The 19,568-nt window shown below is 50.1% G+C and overlaps 1 protein-coding gene across 1 annotated transcript in view; it reads right to left on the bottom strand.

The window, feature by feature from the left end:
- The window catches only part of NRG2 (neuregulin 2), a 198,482-nt gene that overhangs the window by 40,732 nt on the left and 138,182 nt on the right, over window positions 1-19,568 (bottom strand). Inside the window, exon 2 of the mRNA XM_011997268.1 lies at window positions 4,243-4,414. Within this exon, the coding sequence (XP_011852658.1) occupies window positions 4,243-4,414 (172 nt within the window). The remainder of the gene's footprint in view (window positions 1-4,242; window positions 4,415-19,568) is intronic.

Genomic DNA, 19,568 nt, shown 5'->3' with positions numbered 1-19,568 from the left:
AGGCCCTGTGCCCAGGGCTTGGGGGGGCAGTTTGCTCCTGGCACAGGAAGGCTTGGGTGAGATGTTTCAGGGCAGTGGGCACAGAGACAGCACCCGCTGAGGAGGGGTCTCTACAGGTCAACAGAGATGCCCAGAGTGCGGCCTGGGCAGGGAGAGTGCCAGGAGGCAGGGGAGTCAGCTGTTGTCTGGGCAGACAGGACAGAGAACATTTTGCCAGAAAGCAGACTCCTGCCGCTGCCCCTGGCCCCTCTACTAGGTGGGGTGTGTAGTGTTGGATGGGTGGTGTGTGCAGGTGGCCGTTCTCTCTAAGTCACTCTGAGGGCACCTTGGTTGCAGGGAGTCAGAAGTTCTCTATCATGGCTCACTCCTCCACCACTCACAAGTCACTGCTGAGAGCCCAGGGGCAGGACAGGGAGAACAGGGAGGTTTCCTGATGCAGCAAATGGGGCAGGGCCCTGACAGGTAGGGGGCAGGGGGCACACTTTAGACTCTTATGGGTCCATAATACCCAAGAGGAGAAGACCAGGCTCTGTTTCTGGATTCTTCAGAGGAAACGGAGGCTTAATCAGGACAGTAACTGGTTCGGAAGGTTAGAACCATCCAAAGGGTCTCCTGCCCAGTCCCAGTGGGACTCTACACCCAGGAGAGGAGGGCTAGTCCTGCAAGATTCGCATCAGTTTAGTCCTCAGTGTAGAGCTCTCTGCCAGGCCCAGTAGGGGAGAAGCCGGTGTCTGGGTATAGGGATCCAGGCTTTGAGGCTCTCTCATGCTGGAAGGAGAGACAGATCCCTCCACAAAGCAATGAAGCCATGTCTAAGGCACCATGGGAGGAGACAATGAGAGCTGCCTAGAGGGCTTAGGAAGGTGTCCCAGAGAGATGACAGTTAAGCTGGGCCTTGGAGAGCCTTGCCAGGGACAAGCAAGGGGAGGAGAGCTGCCAGCATAGGGAACAGCCTGGGCTCAAGTCCAGTGCCATGAAAGGAAAGACCAGCGGCCGAGAGTGTAGCAGTGTCAGGAAACTGCAGGGCAGTGACTTGTAGGCCAGGAAGAGGAGTCGGAAGAGCCCCAAGGCTGTACCTGGCACGCAGTAGGCTCTCAAGCTCTGTCTTGAATGGATGATTGAATAGATGTTCCTGTTAGAAAGACCATTGCCCGTCAGGCACTCACAGGGGTCAGTGACTCTGTGGACTTCTAGAATTACAAACAAACTGAGTACATAAGTCACATTTTTTTTTTCCTGAAGAAAAGGACGAGGCTTCTGCCAGATTCTATAGTAGAAGCTAGACTAGAGATTCATGAAGGTAAGGACCATGTCTGTTTTGTTCACTGACATATTCTGAGCCTCTAGCAGAGTGCCTGGCACATAGTTGATACTCAATACAGATATGTTAGATTCAGAAACGAATTCTCAGAGGGCCTGTGGTCCAGAAAAGGTGGGGAGTGGCCAAGAGTGGGACAGAGGAGGGAGACCAGATGGGAAATGTGCAGGCAGGGAAAGAGGCACGACTCCCTGGGCAGACGACAAGAGGCCAGGGGTTGAGGAGCTGGGAGTCTGGTTGAGCCACAAGTGAGAGGGGAACACGGGAGGGACAGAAAGGACTACAGCAGGTGGGGGAGAGGCCAGATTGGGCATTCAGAATCAGAAATATCTGTGAGGCATCTCAGACATGGTATCTAGTGTCTCTCTGGCAGCATGGGTCTGGAGCTCAGGTGAAAAAGCCATCATGTCTGGAGATGGAGACTTGGGGTCTCAGATTCTTAAAGCAACAGGAGAAGGTGAAATCACCCACAGTTGGAAAGGGAAGAAAGAAAATAGTGATGCCCGACCAGGCGTGGTGGCTCAAGCCTGTAATCCCAGCACTTTGGGAGGCCGAGACGGGGGGATCACGAGGTCAGGAGATCGAGACCATCCTGGCTAACATGGTGAAACCCCATCTCTACTAAAAAATACAAAAAACTAGCCGGGCGAGGTGGCGGGCGCCTGTAGTCCCAGCTACTCAGGAGGCTGAGGCAGGAGAATGGTGTAAACCCGGGAGGCGGAGCTTGCAGTGAGCTGAGATCTGGCCACTGCACTCCAGCCTGGGCAACAGAGCAAGACTCTGTCACAAAAAAAAAAAAGAAAAGAAAAGAGTGAGGCCCAAAGTTCAGGAAAGTTCCAGCATTGATGGCAACTAAGAGACAGTGTCCAGACTCACAGCAGGACCAGGAGGAGCATCACAGGGCCTGGGGAGCAGGTGTTCCCATGCTGAGGCCATTGAGAGGCCTGGAGGCCTGAGCCAGGGAGTGCAGAGATAACTGGGGTTTCTCCAGGGCGACAGCCATCGAGAGGTTGGGATGTAAGTGAAAGGCAGATTCCAGCAGGGCAAAGAGTGAGTGGAGGATGAGAGTGTGCAGTCAGTGGGCATGAGGCTAGCTCCCTCAGTGACTTCATATGGTGGTGGAGGGCGGAAGTGAGATGGGGCAACTGCTGGAGGGCCAGGGGAGCAGCAGCGTGGAGGGACAGCATTTGAGAAAAAAAGTCACGGGTAGGGAGAGAAAGTTGAAGTTACCAGAGAAAGGAGTGAGTTGGTGGTACCAGGGCTCTGCGGGTGTGTGTGTGTGTGTGTGTGTGTGTGTGTGTGTGTGTGTGTAGTGTGGGAATGTGCGGGAGGGAGGGTGAGTATGAGTGTGTGGCACCAGGTAGGGTGGGATGATGATAGGCAGGTTGTAGACATGTTTGGGAGTCACGAGGAGGGAATGGGGGCTCTCTTGACTTTTGTCACTGCAGTGAAGTAGGGGAGAAGCCATCTTCTAGAAAGAAAGGATAGGAAGGAGACAGGACCCAACTGCCCCAGCTCCAAGAAGCCTGCCCATTCTCTTCAGCTTGGAGCCAGCCTTGGAAGTGCAGTGAGAAGGGGCAGGGTGGTCTCAGAGGGTGGGCTGGGTGGGCAGCCAGAGCTTCTTGACAATGCTGTAGACTAGGGACACATAGAACCCCCCACTCACCACTGGCCATGGTGAGTTCCTTAGGAAGCGGCATTCTTTTAGCCACAAACCTTTGATCTAAGCCAAACCCCTCCTTAATTACATTCTGTTTTCTGCCAGGATCATTTTCTAGAATGATCAGTTCTACTTCTGCTCCCCATTCTTGGAAGGAGAATCAGAGAATTGGAAGTAACTCTCAGTCCCCTGACTCCTTCATCCTCTTTTATAGGTTCCAGAGTCTGAGGGCCAGAGGCAGGGCGTGGACATCCAGCCCCACACGGCAAACCCAAGCAGCCGGCCCAGCCCAGGCCCTCTACCACTTTTTGTTGTGGGCAGGCTGGTGTGCTCTAAAACCATCCTAATTTGCATTTTGTGTGTGTGGTGGGGTGGTGAGGAGGAAAATGACAGCCAGGAAGGGAGTGGTTGTAAGCTGCCTGGGAGAGAGGGCAGAAAAGGTTTGGGAGCTCCTGAGTCAGAGAGGGAAGGCCACTAGGTCCCCAGAGCCAACAGAGCAGACATCAAGTAGAACGCCTGTTTAGCTGGCAGGCACGGGTTTTCCCCCTTGCTTCTCCTTGAGAGGCAGGAGAGAGGTGGTGGGGCTGCCTTGGACTACTGGCTTCTCTGGTGCCAGAAGCCCCCTGCCTGACCCACCCAAGATGAAAGACAGGCCATCTTCCATAGCCTGGAGACTCAGGGAACTTCTCTGATTCACTTCCCCGGAGCACGGATTCAAGATCAAACACAATTCTCATGTTTTAGAGGGAAATCCTCTGAGGAACAGAGTTCTCCAGCACCAATCAAAGTGCTGCCCCTTTCCCCTACCTAGTTCTCTGACAAGTGACAGCTTGCAAGCTGAGAAACCAGCCCATCATGTGTGACCTCCCAGAGGCATTCTGGAGTCAGGGTCTTTCACCAAAGATTACCAATGATGGGGCTTTCAGACGCTGCAGCAGGTCTTTCAAGAAGTTTTAGGGGTGAGCAGGGTCTTCCACTGATCAAGCTGACTGTGACAGTCAAATTGCCTTCAACTATCCAGAGAAGTTAAAGGCTTAATTCTTGTCTGTGGTCTGCAAGATCCTGGGCCACCATGACCAGAGGGTCCCTGAGCTGCAGGAAGAAGGCTGGGAGTGGCAAGGAAGGGGAGTAAAGAGAGGGGCTGGGACTGGTTCCATGGGCGAATCTGGGGGCACAGCCCTGGCCTCTGTCCAGTTTAGGCCCCTCCTTCTCGAGAGGAGGGAAGGCAGCCAGTTGGACGGAGAACAGGCTGGATATTGCTTACCTGCCGTTGCCATATTTGATGCGAATGTCTCGGCTGCGGTTGAGCTCCTTGCCGTCCTTGAACCAACGGTAGGAAGGTTGGGGATTACCGGCTGCTGCCTCACACTTCAGCGATTGCTTCTCACCCACCTGTCCCGTCTGGCTCTTCATCTTCTTCAACTTGGGCCGGGTGGCTGTGGGGTACAAGGCAGGTAGGTGAGCATGGTGGTGGCAGGGGCAGTGCCAAGCATGAGTAGTGGACAGTAAGGGCCACTGTTTTTGGGCTGCAACTGGGGAAGGGAGGGGTGATCCTGAGAGCCACCCCTCCTGGTGTCATTCCCTAGTTCAATTCAATAAGCATTTACAGTGAGTCTGTCATGACATCAATGTAGTTATAACTAAGAGAGAGTTTCCTTCATGCCTTGAATGGTGTGAAGCTTGACATTAGCTTATGAAACCTTCACAATAACCCCATGAGTTCACAGCAATGGTTAAACCCACTTACAGATGGGGAAACGGAGGCTCAGAATGGTGAAGTCACTTCCCTAAGGGCAGATGATGGAACTGGGATTCAAACCCAGATCTCCTTGACATTGGTGCTCAAGATCTAAAATCATGGGTAACAAGCCATGGGGCTGTACTGGTGGGCTCAGGCCCAATCACGGATGCAAAGCTGCAAATGCCAGGCTGAGAGGCTGTCCCCATTTTTCTTAAATGCCATTCTATCTCCACATGCCCCAGTCTCCCATGCTTCACTTCCTTGCTCCTCTCCCCACCACCAAAAAAACAAAACAAAACACACACACACACACACACACACACACACACACACACACACACACACACACCACAAAAGAGAAAGTACCCTGTTCTTAGGAAGGTGAGGCCAAGCCAGTGCTCGTGCTGAGGTGTGTAACAATTTCCAGTGGGATAGTCCCTTAAAGGATACACAAAGCCTTCATGCAGGTTCTCGTTTGGTCCCTGAGCTCTGTAAGGCAGTGTCATACTGACATTGATGGTGCAGATGAGACTCAGAGAGGTGAAGAAACTTGCCTGAAGCCACATAGCCAGGCAGCCACAGAGCTGGGACCAAAGCTCAGGTATCAAGATTTGCCACGTGTTAGGTTGGTAGCAGGATGGTGTCTGATTTTGTGGTCTCATCTCTCTCTGTGAGATGGTTAAAAGCCTTCCAGTAGCAGAAGGGAGGGTCTGTTGGAGCCAGGGAGTTGTCTGGGAACTGACTGGCTCTGTCTCAGCCATTGGTCCTTTCCCTGGCAGCTCAGAGTGCTGACAATGGGCCAGAGCTGGCTCTGGAGAAAGGCAGGCAAGAGGGCCTGGCTAGAACAGGGTCCCCTCATTGAACTTCACCCTGAGCTGCTGCATATATGCAGGGAGTAGATGAGAGGGGCGCAGGGCACAGAGGAAGCACAGAAAGGAAGCCTTTAAAAATGTATGACGTAGTCTTATGCAATGATTCTCATAAAATAATTTTGTTCATTTTAGAAAATTAAAAAATACAGAAGGTTGAAAAAAGAAGAAAACAAAACCATCCCGTGTCTCCATACTCATAAATAACACCTCCCCCCATTTTTAAACAAAATGGAATCAATGCCATTTGTGGACAATAATAACAATAATAGCTAACCTTTGTTAACTGCTCTCTCTGTGCCAGGCTCTATGTATTCTTTCCTTTAATGAAACACTGTAACCCTTTCGCCTGGGTGTTAAATAGTAATAATAGCATTTCCCAAAGTGAATTCTATAAGCAGGAGTATCTGGAGAGATGAAAACAATATTACTTGAGAAGAGGGTTCCATGGGAAAATGGGTTTGGAGAGCATGTGGGTTAAGCATAGTTAAAGAAGTATCTATCAACTTCAGTATTGTTCTCTAAGTGAGGGCCTTGAAACCATTTTTCTTGGAACTCTTAGCGGCACTTCAAGGAAATAAAAGTTATGTGGAATAAATTCTATAACTTATATGTATATTTATTTGTGTGTGTGTATATATATATTGACAATGATTCCATTGAATATATATATATATAGATACACACACACATATATTTTGACAGACATCAACATGATTTAAAATTCAAGAAGTGAAAAGGGGTATATGGCTTAAAAAACAAGTCTCTCTCTAACTTCTGGCCACAACCACACAGTTGTCTTTCTAGGAGATAATCATTCTTATTGGTTCCTTTGACCCCCTTTCAGAAATCTTTTATGCATACACAAATCCCGCCCGTATTCACACACTCAGTTTTTCTTACAGCATCATTTTTCATGGTTGCATAATGTTCCTGTATGGGTGTATCATAACTCATGTAACTGATTGCTGTGTGGAACATTTAGCATGTCCCCCTCCACCTTCCCATTACAAACAACCCCAAAAGAACACCCTTGCAGCTTTATCTTTGCACACACCCCATGTATACTGCTGTATGGGGGAGGATGGCTCTAGACTCAGGCTGTCTGGCTTTCAATCCAGACTTTGCTACTTGTTAGATTTATGTCCTCAAGAATTAACTTCATTCATTTGCGCCTCAACTTCCTCAGCTGTAAAATACAGGAGATAAATAATAGCTCTTACCTCTTGGGATGATGACTGTGAGGATTATATGAGACAATGCATGTAGAGCCTGGCACATAGAGAGCATTTAACAAAGGTTAGCTATTATTATTATTATTCACAATTATTTCCTAAGGCGATCTTCCTAAAAGTGGAATTGCTGCGTCAGAGGGTACGCAATCTTCCTCAGTTTTGTACATTGCCAAATTGCCCTTTGGAAAGGTTGCACCAATTTGTGCTCCCCCCACTGAATGACAGTGCCTGTTTTTTCCACACCCTCACCAACACGAGGTATTATCATGTCTTTAATCTTTGCCAATTAGCTAGGCAAAAGATAACGTCTGTTTGTTGTTTTAATTTGCATTTATTTGATTACTGATGAGGCTGAACATTTTTCATAAGTGTATTGGCCCATTGTATTTCTTCTTTTTGAATTGCCTGTTCATGCATGCAGTCTGTTTTTCTATTGAGTACTCATCCTAGTGACTTGTAAGAGCTTTTAATAAATATTAAGGCTATTAACCTTTTGCTACAAAGTTTTTTCCCCTCAGTTACCTGCTTTTTTATATTGCTGGTTTTTCTTCTTCTTTTTCGTTTCTTTTCTTTCTTTTCTTTTTTTTTTTTTGTGGCACCCAGAGATTCTATGTGCATCAATCTATCAATCTGTTGGACTTTTTCGAACTTCATTATTCTAAGTGTGACTGAAATCCTGCCTTATCTTCCTTCCCTTACCCACTTCCCTCCCTCCTGCATCTGTTCTGGAGTCCCCAGTCATTGCTTACGTTAGGTCTTAACCCTGGAGGCTAATCGGAATCACATGAGAAGCTTTACAAGTCAGGTACCTGGGACATATCCTAGGCATTCTGAAGCAGAAGCTGTGAGTGTGGGTTCGGGTTGTGGGTTCTAAAGGGCTCTTCAGGTGTGTTCCTTTACTTTTGGAAAGGTAACATACATTCAGGAAAGTGCACATAAGTGTATAGCTCAATGACTGGTTACAGACTGAACACATATGCACAAGTGACTTTGCACTAAGATTGGGTTGACACCTGGTGATGATCTAACCTCTTGGTTAAGTGGTGAGCTTCAACTAGTCCCTTCCCCTTTCTTGTGAACTGGGGACACAACACAGAGAGCTCTTCTCGGGTGCTAAACTGTCCCCTTACCACACTTGGAGTGTGTTGACTTTTCTTGCAACTTAGAGACAAGGGAACCGCCTGTCCCCACCACCATGAACCACTTTCCCCCCAACAAGACGGGGCGGTGGGGGAGGGAGGATGGTGGTGGCAGCTGGTGGGAGGAAGCAGGGGTTACTCTACCACCTTGGTTCCTGACATGAGTTCCAGTGCTATATTATGCACTTAGCCTGTGGCCACTGCTTAGTGGTGATGGCGATGGGCTAGGGGGATGTGTTACAGAGAGACTGTTCCCAGAAACAGTAGGCAAGGCCCTAATTCAGAGGGCCTGAGGAACTGAGAACTCCAAAGTAATTGCTGGCCACCGATGGAAAACACAGGACCGCATTTCAGATCACAGGGAGCCCACTCCATCTAGTGAGAACCTTGTGTGACTCAGTAGCAATTTCTGGATAGTCCACTCACTTCAGAACAACCTTATCTAGTTCACCTGTTCCTTATTCATCTATTCAGTTCATTCCAAATGAATTCATTCATTCATTCATTCATTCAACCATACCAAGAGATAGGCATCCTACTGTTAGGGAGCCTGAATTTTAGCAAGGGGGACAATAAGCAAAACATCAACAGGAAATACGAGACGGTAAAAAAAAAAAAAAGCAGCTGGATAAAGGCCCTAAGGTGGGAATGAGCTTGATGAGTTCATGAGGCCAAAAGAGGCCTATGTGGCTGGAAGATAGTAGAAGATGGGCAGGGTGTGAGGGGAGCTTGGAGAGGTAGGCAGGGCCGAGGTTGACATGGGGCTGTGCAAGCCAGGATGAGAAGTCCAGATTTGTTTTGTATATTTAAAAAAAAAAAAAGCCAACTTTTTATGTGCCTACTAGAATTTTTAAAATTACATATGTGGATTGCATTATATTTCTATTGGACAGCCCTGGTTTAAAGGATGACAACATAAAAATAACCATACATTTGAATCATGCTATGTTCTTTACAAAGAGTTTTCTTTTATAGCTCTTAACGGTTCCTCAGAATCATCTGTGATGCTAAAAGCCATGCCTCCTGCTCTAGCAGCTGCGAGTCCTGGTCTTTGCTCACAGAAATCCTAGTTTGCAGTGATTTGAAAGTTGAAAGCCAGGGTCGGGCAAACCTTGTAGGAAAGTTCCTTGGGGTCAGGGGGCAGTGGCAGCAGCTCAGGTGGCAGGAAAGAGAAGAATATACACCAGATGGCCTTGGAACAATGTCCTCCGCACCCACACTCCTGGGCCTAGAGCCCTGCCAGGTTTTCTGTGGCAAAGATTGAGGTGACCTCCCCAAGATGGCCCTGGATTGGTTTTGTAGGTGTGCTGGGAAGGCATTAGAGGCTTATAAGTTAGACGATGACCTGACCTTACTTTCTGCATTTTAAGCTCTTTCTTATCCTGAGCCACCATCCTTTCTCTATGCATCCTCTAGCCATCAGTTCTAGTACCAGCCCCTGGGGTCATGTGGGATAAGGCTGAGGGGTTGTTCGCATAGCAGACATTTGTGCATCCAGAGACAGCTCTCATGGGACCTCAGACATGACTGGGCTAGATCAGCCCCTCACCTAGACACCCTCTCTGAGCTAGGTCTGGTATTGCCTGTGTCTCTTTTACAGCCCAGGGCCCGGAATACAATGCTAGTGTATGGGTATAGAGACCATCACACCATGTCTCAAGAATATCTTGGGGCCAGAGCTGAACCAAGCAGAGGAACAGGCTTCCTGGGATGCATGGGATCTGTCAAGGAAAGAACTGAAGCAATACAGTGGGCAGGTATTTATCCCGCATTCAGTCGACACTCTGATCCCTACTGCTGCTCCTTCTCCACAGATGGAGGAGTAGGCAGCAAGCCGATGGACTACTTGGGCCCTTGAGTATTGAGCACCTCTCCTTTCCCCTGTTTAAATGCCTGCTATGAGCCAAGTTCTGTGTTTGGCCCCAGACAGAAATGATCCAGCTGTATATGGAGTAACCACCCCCTACTCCCCAAAGAGTTTAACTTGTCCCCTTCTGTTGTTGTTTTGTTACATAAGAAATTTTTGTTGTGAAAAAATTATACAAGTAAGGAAAAAGAAAAACACATTTAAATCAATTCAATTACCAACAGAGAGAAAGCCACTGTAGGCATTTTCAAATGTCTCCCAAAAGACTTTTCTCTCCAAAATGCTTTATATCCCATTTTCTCAGTCAATATACATTTGAAACATTTTTTCCAAGTCTAGAATCATTTCAATAGCTGCATAATATTTCATTGTTCAGATGAGCATATCAGGTTGTCTCCAATGTTCTGCTAATAATAACGATATTGCAATGAATTTCTCCATAAATTCAGCTTTGTGGCTAAAGGGAGGAGCAGCAGTCCTGGGGGTTCATGCATATTTTCTCATGCAGAAAGGGGACCCTCAAAGGTCCAGCACACAGGAGAGTGGACAGATGAGAGGTATCCAGCAAAAGCAAGAGGAAGTTCTGTGTGCATAAGAAGGGGGAGGAAGTTCCCACCACTCTGCACACATGGCCATTACTGACACCCTGATCCCCGCAGCAGCTCCCTCCCTAGCGATGAAAGGGGCAGGTGGCAAGCTGATGGCCTAGGCGGCTCTTTGGGTACTGGGCAGCTCTTCCCTCCCCTAAGGTTTCTTCCTCAGACCAAGCCCCCTCTGCTGAGCTCCCATACTCCCTGGGTTTTGGGGGAAGCCCAGAGGCTACTTCATCCAGTCCTCTTCCCCTTGGGACAAGGGTTCACTGGAGTTGAGGTGTGGGGATGTGGGGAGATCTCCCTTGGCAGCTTTATAAGAACAAGAAGAAGCTCTCTCAAGGATGGCCCAGGCCTCCACATAAAGATTTTCCTCCAGGATGGGCTCCATAAAACCTTAGGACACCTCCCCATGGTTGCCATGAGTTGGGCCACAGGGTATCCGGTGGCTTCTGCTTCCTATCTCCTGGTGCCAAGCCAGGGTATCTGGCCTGTATCTGTTTGACAGGCCATCCCCAGAAAGCACCTCATTAAAGATAGCGACAACAGCAACAACAACCAGGATTGCTCCCTTCCCACATCCCAGCCCCGAGGCCAGGAGGTGCCGCTGCTGCCAGCAGCTTAACCTCATTCCTCTCGGCAGTGGGCGGTGGGTGCGGAGCCTACCGAGATCTGAGAGCAAGACAGACGCTCAGGACATGGCTGGGCAACCCAGCCAGGGAGGACCTGGCTCTGCCTCCCTCCTGGCATCCAGCGGGCAGGGGCAGCAGGCTCTTAAAAGAGTTAATGATCCTCACCTCATGACTAAGGCTGAGCAGTTCCCTTTGCAGGGCAACACCTGGAGACAATGTGGCCAGCCTGCCTGGCATCAAAGTTTCCCACTGTCCTGCTGCTGGCCAGCTGCGGGTCAGCCCCCTTCCCACCCCTCTCCCACCCACAAAGTGACTGCAACCTATTGGAGGTTAATTACAGACTCCAAGTTCAAATGAGAAAGAAAAAAAAAAAAACCCACTAAACTAAAAACACAGCTGGTTTAAGTGGGCACAGACGGCCCAGGCAGCCAGGAATCATACCCATGGCTTGCAGAAGAGCCATTTCACACTCACAGGACAGGCTCCCAAAGGGAGTGTATGCCCAGCTGGGCTGCTTGGCTTTTCCTCAGCCACCTAGGCCCAGCCCAATGCCTGGGCTAGGTTTGCCCTCTTTTTACATCTATCCAACAAATACCCACATGCAACAGTCCCTATGATGTACGAGGCACTTACTAGCCATCATGGATTTGGTGCCAAACGAGATATGGCCCTGGCCTCGGGTTGGTCTCTGCCTCCTGTTTAGGGCTCCCACAAAGGCTGATCCTCAAAGAGGACCACCTTCCCTGCACCAGTGAAAACCAGCCTAGACCTGATGGGCTTTCAACTCAGCAGCCCAGGTGCCTGGCACCTCAGCTGCAAGGTGGAGAAGAGGGGCCAGGCCAGCTGGGATGAGAACTAAAGAGGGGAGGCAGACGCTGCACCAGGAGGGCAGGTAAAGAAGAAGGGGAAGGGAGGAGGAGGAGACAAAACTTGGCAACACCAAGACCAACAGAAATGATTCCTGCCTTAAAGCTTCACCTGCCCATCCAGAAGCACCCATCCACTGACATCCAACCTGCAGTGTGAGGGCAGGTATGCACAGGTCCAGGCCTGACCACCAGGGACAACACTACTCCCACCCACAGGCCCCTCTGCCAGGAGCCAAGCGTCCTGAGAGAAACACTGGCCTCCTCAGGGCTCTGCAAGGCCAGGAAGAGATGCCTTGACCCCAGAGTCATGCAGGTCCACGCCACAGTGCTCCACCCAGCGCAGGACTGGGATACAGGCACATGAATAGCAGAGAGGGGAGATGAGGGGGTTGTCATCTATGTCTGGGAGAGATGGCACAGGTTCATAGAGCAGGGCAGCAGTTGCTCGGGTAGGCATAGGGATACTCAACACAGACGCCTCAGTCTCCCTGGGTTCTTAGCAGTGCTTGCGGCACAGGCCACAGACACCTAGAGCTGACACGGATGAGGCACAGAGGAAGCAGAGCAGAACAGGGGAAAGAGAGGCAGCTGAGGACACAGCAATCCAGGTCTTTGTCCCAGTCTCCCAATTTCTCAGCTGTCTGCCCTTAGGTAAGTAGTTTAGCCTCTCTGGGCCTCAGTTGACTCATTTATAAACCAAGCTCTGTCTATTTTAGAGGAATGGAGCAAGAGAAAGCTCTCTATGGAGGGATGGAAGGCCTCTGACCATTATCATCTTTTCAGCTGCTGAGGGCGGAGGTCGGGGACAAAGCAGAGATGACAGTTCTGGAAAACTGTTACCATTTACCCAAACTTTGTTTAATCTCTCTACTGGGGAAAGCTGGGCTCTGGGCCAAAGTCTTGGGCCCTGGCCCAGGAGAACCCTCTGTGGAAAGGGCCTGCTGTAGGTAGACTAGGCCGTCTTTTGCTCGGGGAATTCAGAAAGGGCCAAGAAGGGGATCCCAGAGCCCCATCCTCTTTGGGGTGGGCCTGCACTTCCTGCCTCCTTGGCCTGGCTGGAGAAAGTTGTTTCTGAAGCTCTGAGTCTTGGGGAAGTGTAGCAGGAGTTGGGGAAAGGGGGAGGCACCTTGTACATGCACAAAAGACTGGCTTCTCAAACTGGGATACATGCAAAAGCCACAGGATGATCTCAGGGGCTCTTTCTGAGGCTCTGCCAAGCTTATTAATAAGGAAAAGCAGCACCTTTGCATCAGAACAAACAGACATATGGTGGAGAAGAGTGTTAAGTTCACGTGGATTTTTAAGATAACATAAAAGTATAAGGTTTTGAAGAAATGCTGGGTTTCAGGAGAAAGGTCTTAGCAGGCCTGATGCAGAGCAGGAACAGGCTCATGTGCTCACCATGGATGCAGGGTGCCCAGGCTGCCAGAGGCCCTGTCTCCTTCTTCAAATTCAACTGCAAGCAGGAAAGTCCCAGCTTAGGCACCCTGGGAGCTTGAGAAGGCTGAAATGTGGGTCTTGTGGTCCAGGCTAGTGACGGCAAGGGGGCTGGAAAGAACTCACCCCAAAATGAACACCTTCCTCCCTGGGTATTTAGTCATTAGGTTAAATATAATATGCGGAAAACCAGTTTCTCCATCTTCTCTTCCAAGATTGCTCCTTCTCCTGGATTCCCTCTTTCAGTCACTTTGTTATCTGTGACAATCCTGTGTCTCCCTTGACTTTCCCCAAAGGCTGAGTCAATTTGGCTTCTACCATGCCTCTTATCCTCATAACTCTCCATCATCTGCCAGGCCCTGGCTCAGGCCATACTGCTCCCCACCCCCCAGTACCACGACAAGAACAGTGTACACTTGGCAGTTGCACCTCAATGTGCCTCACGGCCATCCAGAAACCTTCCTTGGCTCTGTGAAGTCTGTAGAGAAAGGCCGCCCACCTTCCTTACCTGGCAGCCAGGGCCCTCAGGGGATGTTTGCTGGGTCAGTGAATGGGCCTCCTTCCCAAACTTGCCTCTCTACATTCCCCTACCACTTCCCTTCAGGAATCATATATTCCAGGCAAACCAAATCACTGGTTGCTCCCCAAACATGCCCATGCCTATTCTGCCCTGCCTCCATGCCCTCTGCTCCTGCTTCCCTTAAATGCCATCCCTCACACAGGAAGCCAAGTTGAGAGGGTCAGACATGCAGGCTGTGGGGTCAGACGGATGCCACTGTGCATTCTGGTTCTGCCCAGCACCTGTATAACTAGGCAAGTTACTTAAACTCTCTGAGGCTTCATTTCCTTGTCTGTGAAACAGGGACAATCTCATCCACTTTTAGGATTGTGGAGAGAATTAAATGAGGGTAATGTATGTCAAGAAGTTCGCACAGTGCCTGAAACAGAGATAGCTTAATAACCGGCAGCTCTTATTAATCTAAATCCCTCAAGATCTCAGATGCCACCACCTTCACTAATCCACCCAGCTAGAAGCAGTCTCTGCCTCACAGACTCCCTGAGCCTGTCACACGCTCTTCTCGCTCTTCACGGGGCTTCTCACCTTGGAGAAAATCAGGTTCTTATCTTTCTAGACTGTGAGGAGCTGGTAGGGGTGTGTGCTGCAGAATCGCCGTGTTTCCTGGTGTCTGCCACTGGGTAGGTCTTCACTGATCACAGGCCAAGAAAATGAATTAATGATGTAAAGGCTGGACTATGACTGATGGGTGCCTCAAAGCGGCCCAGATCAAGACTGCTGCGAGCACTTACTGGAGGGTGGAGTCCATTGACAGGTAATCCCAGAGCCCTTTCCCACCCAACACTCCTCCCCAACTCACCCCTCTCCCTCCCCGTCAGCCCAAACAGGCATCTGCCCTAGAATGGCAGAGCAGATGATGAAGTCGGGGCCCTGACTGAAAGACAACTCTTGATCAGCCTACCATTACCCAACCATTAAGGGGCTCCAGCCTGGGCAGGAAGCTCAACTGGGGCAGCCTCCTTCCATGAGACTGACCCTCTTCAAACAGGAGTGGCCAGTTAGGTCTTCACATACACGGGTGAAATAACTTGAGAATGTCCTTATTCATGTGTTCGTTCAAGAATGGATTGAGCACTGAGCACATTTTGACTGCTAAGGGTCAAGTTGACGTGGCTTTGGCCCTGGGGGAGATTCTAGCTGAGCAATGTGCTCCTCACCTTGGGGACCAGGGAGCCCTGCAGAGGAAACAAAGCCTATGCTGGGCCTGCAGGATGAGCAGCAGTTGGCTAAGAGAGAACACGTGCCAGGCAAAGGGAACGGCAGGTTCACAGGAATAAGGCCGGAAGGAACCACAATGTACTCACGGAACTGAGAGGAATCCATCTGCACCGCAGGCATGAGTGGTGAGACCCAGGCTGCTGCCCTCATTCTTGCCCTATAGGGCCAAGTCCTTTGCCTTGGTGTGTGGACTTCCCTCTCTGGGCCTCAGTTTCTCCATCTTTACAGTGAAGGGAGTGAACTATGAGTTCAGATCCAGACCTCACCTGACTGCACGAGAAGTCACAGCTCCTTTGCCAGGTCCAAACTCCCAGGATCCTCCCAAAGTGTCTGCAGCTGGCAAGCTATCCTGGGGCAAAGCCTGTGGCCTCCTCTACTCACCCATCACCACACGCATATCCTGACGGTTCAGCTGGGGCTACTGCAGGAGCTCCTGACTGTGCCCTCTCTTTTCCCATCCTTTCACAAACTGGGAGTGGCTATGATGCCTATAGAGCAGCTTGGACTAGGTCACTCTCCTGCTCAGAACCCTTAACTCTCTGCTGATTCAGGTAAGTCCAAACTCACTAGCCTGGCACTCAGAAAATCCATTGTTTGGCAGCATACCTTCTGGAGTGTGCCTTATTTCCCCAAATATTCTGTTTCCCAGCCTCCACACCTGCTTAAGTGACTTCCTCAATCTGGGCACCTAGCCCCTTTGCGAAAGTCCTTCTCATGCTCCAAAGTCTGCCTCAACCCCATCTCCTCCTCCACGAAGCCTCCCAGATTCCTCTGGTAGAGTTAGTCTCTTCTGTCTGTTCTGGGCCATCTCTTACCAGGGTCAGCCTTGCAATTGGAATTAGGTCTGTTCATGTCTATCTTGTCCTACCAGGTGAAAGGATCTCAGCCAGCACTGCAGACCCCAAGCCTCATGCCTGACACTGAGGAGCTGGGTGAACACCTATGGAACTGACAGGCCCTCTACAGGGCTCTGCTCTGGGGGCTGGGCCACCCAGCTCAATCAGTGGTTCTTAAACATGAGCGTGCATCATAATAAATGGTGGGTGGGAGTGGGGCTTGGTAAAATGCACATACTGGCCCCCATCCCCATAGTTACTGATTCAGTAGGTCAGGGGTAGGTCCCAAGAAATTGTACTTCTAGCAAGTCCCCAGTTCGTGCTTTAAATCAAGTTCCCATTAAATGTTCACCTTTTGCACAAGGGGCTCCATGATTCTGATGCTAGATCTAGCCGGACTCTAGACCTCTAGCTGGGTTTCTGGCTAGGCCATTTGACCATAATAAACCACTATCTTCTCAGGAGCTCCTGCCTATTTGTGCAGCCTCTAGGCCTCAGCGCTACCCTCCTGTGTCAGTGTCCATGGTTCCTGTTCACAGCTTACTGCCACAGTCACACTGCAACTCCTTGTGAGGGCAGGAACTCAATCCACTTATCTTTGTATCCTCTAAACCCCACCCAAGAGCCCAGGAAGTAGATATCTGACCAGCTGATCTGATGGGGAGGGCCTGCTCCAAGTGGACCAACAGGGATCCTCTGCCTCTCCCTGGTTTTTGTTGAAGGGCATGGAAGAACCCAGAGCCAGGTGGACTGTGCATGACTGAGGCAGGGCAGGGGGCAGACTTGAACTTAAGATCCCATCCTGGCACTAATTCGTGCTTAATCATGGGACTTTCTCTGCTCCAGTTTTCTCATCTGTAAAGTGAGGATGATAAAATAATACCTATACTTTATAGTATCAGTACTGGCACGTAGTGAGTGCTTAGTAAATGAGAGCTGCCTCCTTGTTTCCCATGAAAGTTGGTAATGGACATGTTTCTACTTCTAAGAAGTCCCTTTCTTTTCCCTGGTAAGTTCCTAGTCACCATTCAGGCTCAGCTCCAATGTCATCTCCTCTGTGAAGTCCTCCCTACACCGTCCTAGGAGAACAAATCATTCCTCTCCTCACCAGATGTTGCACATCTATCTCTGGCCTTACCCTCAGCTCTGATCATAGGTAGCTGTATAAGGATTTGTCTCTCTGAGCTTCCTGAAGGCAGGGCCTGTTGTTTATTCACGTAATAGAAGCTCAGTTAACGCTTACAGAATTGAATACACAAAGGTGAATGAACATACATGTAGTTTATGTAGTTACCATGTGGCCAGAGCCTGGAAGTCTCGATGAGGGGATGGCTAGGCTGGAGGAAGATTGGGAAAATGGGCTGCTACTTGCTTCCCATCAAGTTAAAAGGGTGTGCTACTGGCTCAGAAATGGTGGGAAAACACAATGAGAACATGGTTCCAATGGGGCCCAGGTCTTATGCTTTGGCAATGCTTTGCCAGAGGTTATTTTTTTTTTCCTAAGCCCCTCTTTTATATAGTAACAGTCCTTCAGGCCAGCCTGGTGGGCTAGAGAACAGAGGAGGGCTAGTGGAGTAAGTGGGGCTGACCAGGCATGGGTAGCAACTGGGAAACCAACCCCAAGGCCAGGGCTAGGGCCTGCCCAGGCTGGGCCAGCACCTTTTCCTCCATGTATCTTCACTTTGGAACTGCCCTAATGTCAGAGCTTCCCTGACTTGGCCCTGAAGCTCCCAGCACCAAGGGGAAGAAGGCAGCAACAGGCATCACTTTGATATTCCTGCAAAACTCTGATTCCAAGGGACTTTTCTTCCAAAAAGCTGCTGCTTCTTCCTCCAGCAACTCAAGGAGCCCACACAGGCCAGAGGGCCTAGGTCTCCACCTAGGGGAAGGAATGGTCCAGCTCACACTCTTTTAAGGGGGATTATCCCCTCTGTTTGCAACCTAAAGGCAGTAGTCCAATTTTACTTCTATCCCAGACCTACTGGCCATCTGATTCCCCCATCCCAGGTGACTCACTGCCTTACCCCAGCTGTACCGCTGTGCCAATCTGGAAAGACTAGAGCTCTCTGTCCCCTCTTCACCCCTGCCGAATGCCTAGGACCTGGGATGAAGACTGATGAGTCCTGGTCTGTAAACTGCTTTGAGCTCTCAGGATGAAAGACTGTTGGGAAGTACAAAGTCACTCTCTACTTGTTGTCATTGTTTGTAATGAACCTCGAGGTGCCACGGAGCCAGAGTAGAGCATGAGGCATAGGCTGAGTTCCAGAGTGGCAGGAGGACAGCTCAAGGTGCCTGCCTCAGGAGGGTCAGCCAGGGGCCAAGACCAGAGGAGGAGGCTGCCAGAAGCAACACCCAGATGTGGCTCCGACACATGCACATGAGCACATTCCACCTCTGACCTGGTCCTGGACAGCCTAAAGAAGGGAGTTTGTTTTAGAAGTCAGGGCAGCATCTTTATCAGAGGCAGGAGATAGCAAAGATGGGAAAGAAACGCTTTGCAAAGATGTATTTGCGTCCAGGGAATTGAAATGAGATGTGTCCAGAGCTCTCAGCTAGTGATGCTAATCTACCTTCACACTCCAGGACACTCTGGTGAAGACCAAAGCCTGCCCCATGTCTGCCTGTGGGCAGCTTCAGACTCTCAGTTCACAGAGGACCTCCAGCAGAGGAGACTTTTTTTTATGAAACCCTGACCAACTGGGGCACACAGAAAAGGTTGGTAACTTAGAATCCCCTTCCAAAGTCATTCTTTTTTTTTTTGAGACACAGTCTTGCTCTGTTGCCCAGGCCGGAGTGCAGTGGCGCGATCTTGGCTCACTGCAAGCTCCGCCTCCCGGGTTCACGCCATTCTCCTGCCTCAGCCTCCCAAGTAGCTGGGACTACAGGCACCCGCCACCTCGCCCGGCTAGTTTTTTGTATTTTTAGTAGAGACGGGGTTTCACCATGTTAGCCAGGAAGGTCTCGATCTCCTGACCTCGTGAACCACCCGCCTCAGCCTCCCAAAATGCTGGGATTACAGGTGTGAGCCACTGCACCCAGCCCAAAGTCATTCTTTAAAACAACACAGCAACTACAGGGATTCTGATTTTCTTTAAGGCCAATTTTCCCCACTCCTCCAATCTCACGGCTCTCCTCTAGGGGTTCTCAGAGATGCTGGGTATGAAGGCTTACCCTCTGCCCTTCTCACGTAGAAGGTGAGTGCTGAGAGTAGACTGCATATCCAAAGACCCACAGAAAGGGAGGACAGTGTCTGAGGTCACACAGAGGCCCAACAGGGATGAACCCCAGGTGCTTTGCTTCCAGCTGTGCCATTCCACTATACCATGAGTAGGCTTATTACCCAACACCCCCAGCACTGCTGCCAAGGCTGGCAAGGCTATGAGCTGGGGAGAAGGGGAAATGGGGGATGGGGGGACCCGTCCCTGGTTAGGGATACCGGGCCTCAGCCCCACAAACTCTCAGTGAGTCATGGAGCAGAGCTCACACCTGCAGTTCAGCCCCACCCAGCACTCCTGCACTGAGGCAGGGGAAAAGCCCATTTCCCCACACTGGCCTGGGTTTGTGTGGAGAGAGGTACCTC

The sequence above is a fragment of the Mandrillus leucophaeus genome, unplaced genomic scaffold (assembly GCF_000951045.1).
Source record: "Mandrillus leucophaeus isolate KB7577 unplaced genomic scaffold, Mleu.le_1.0 Scaffold534, whole genome shotgun sequence".
Lineage (NCBI taxonomy): Eukaryota > Metazoa > Chordata > Mammalia > Primates > Cercopithecidae > Mandrillus > Mandrillus leucophaeus.
Note: the sequence above shows the minus strand (reverse complement) of the source record. Positions and strands in the feature narration are given on the sequence as shown.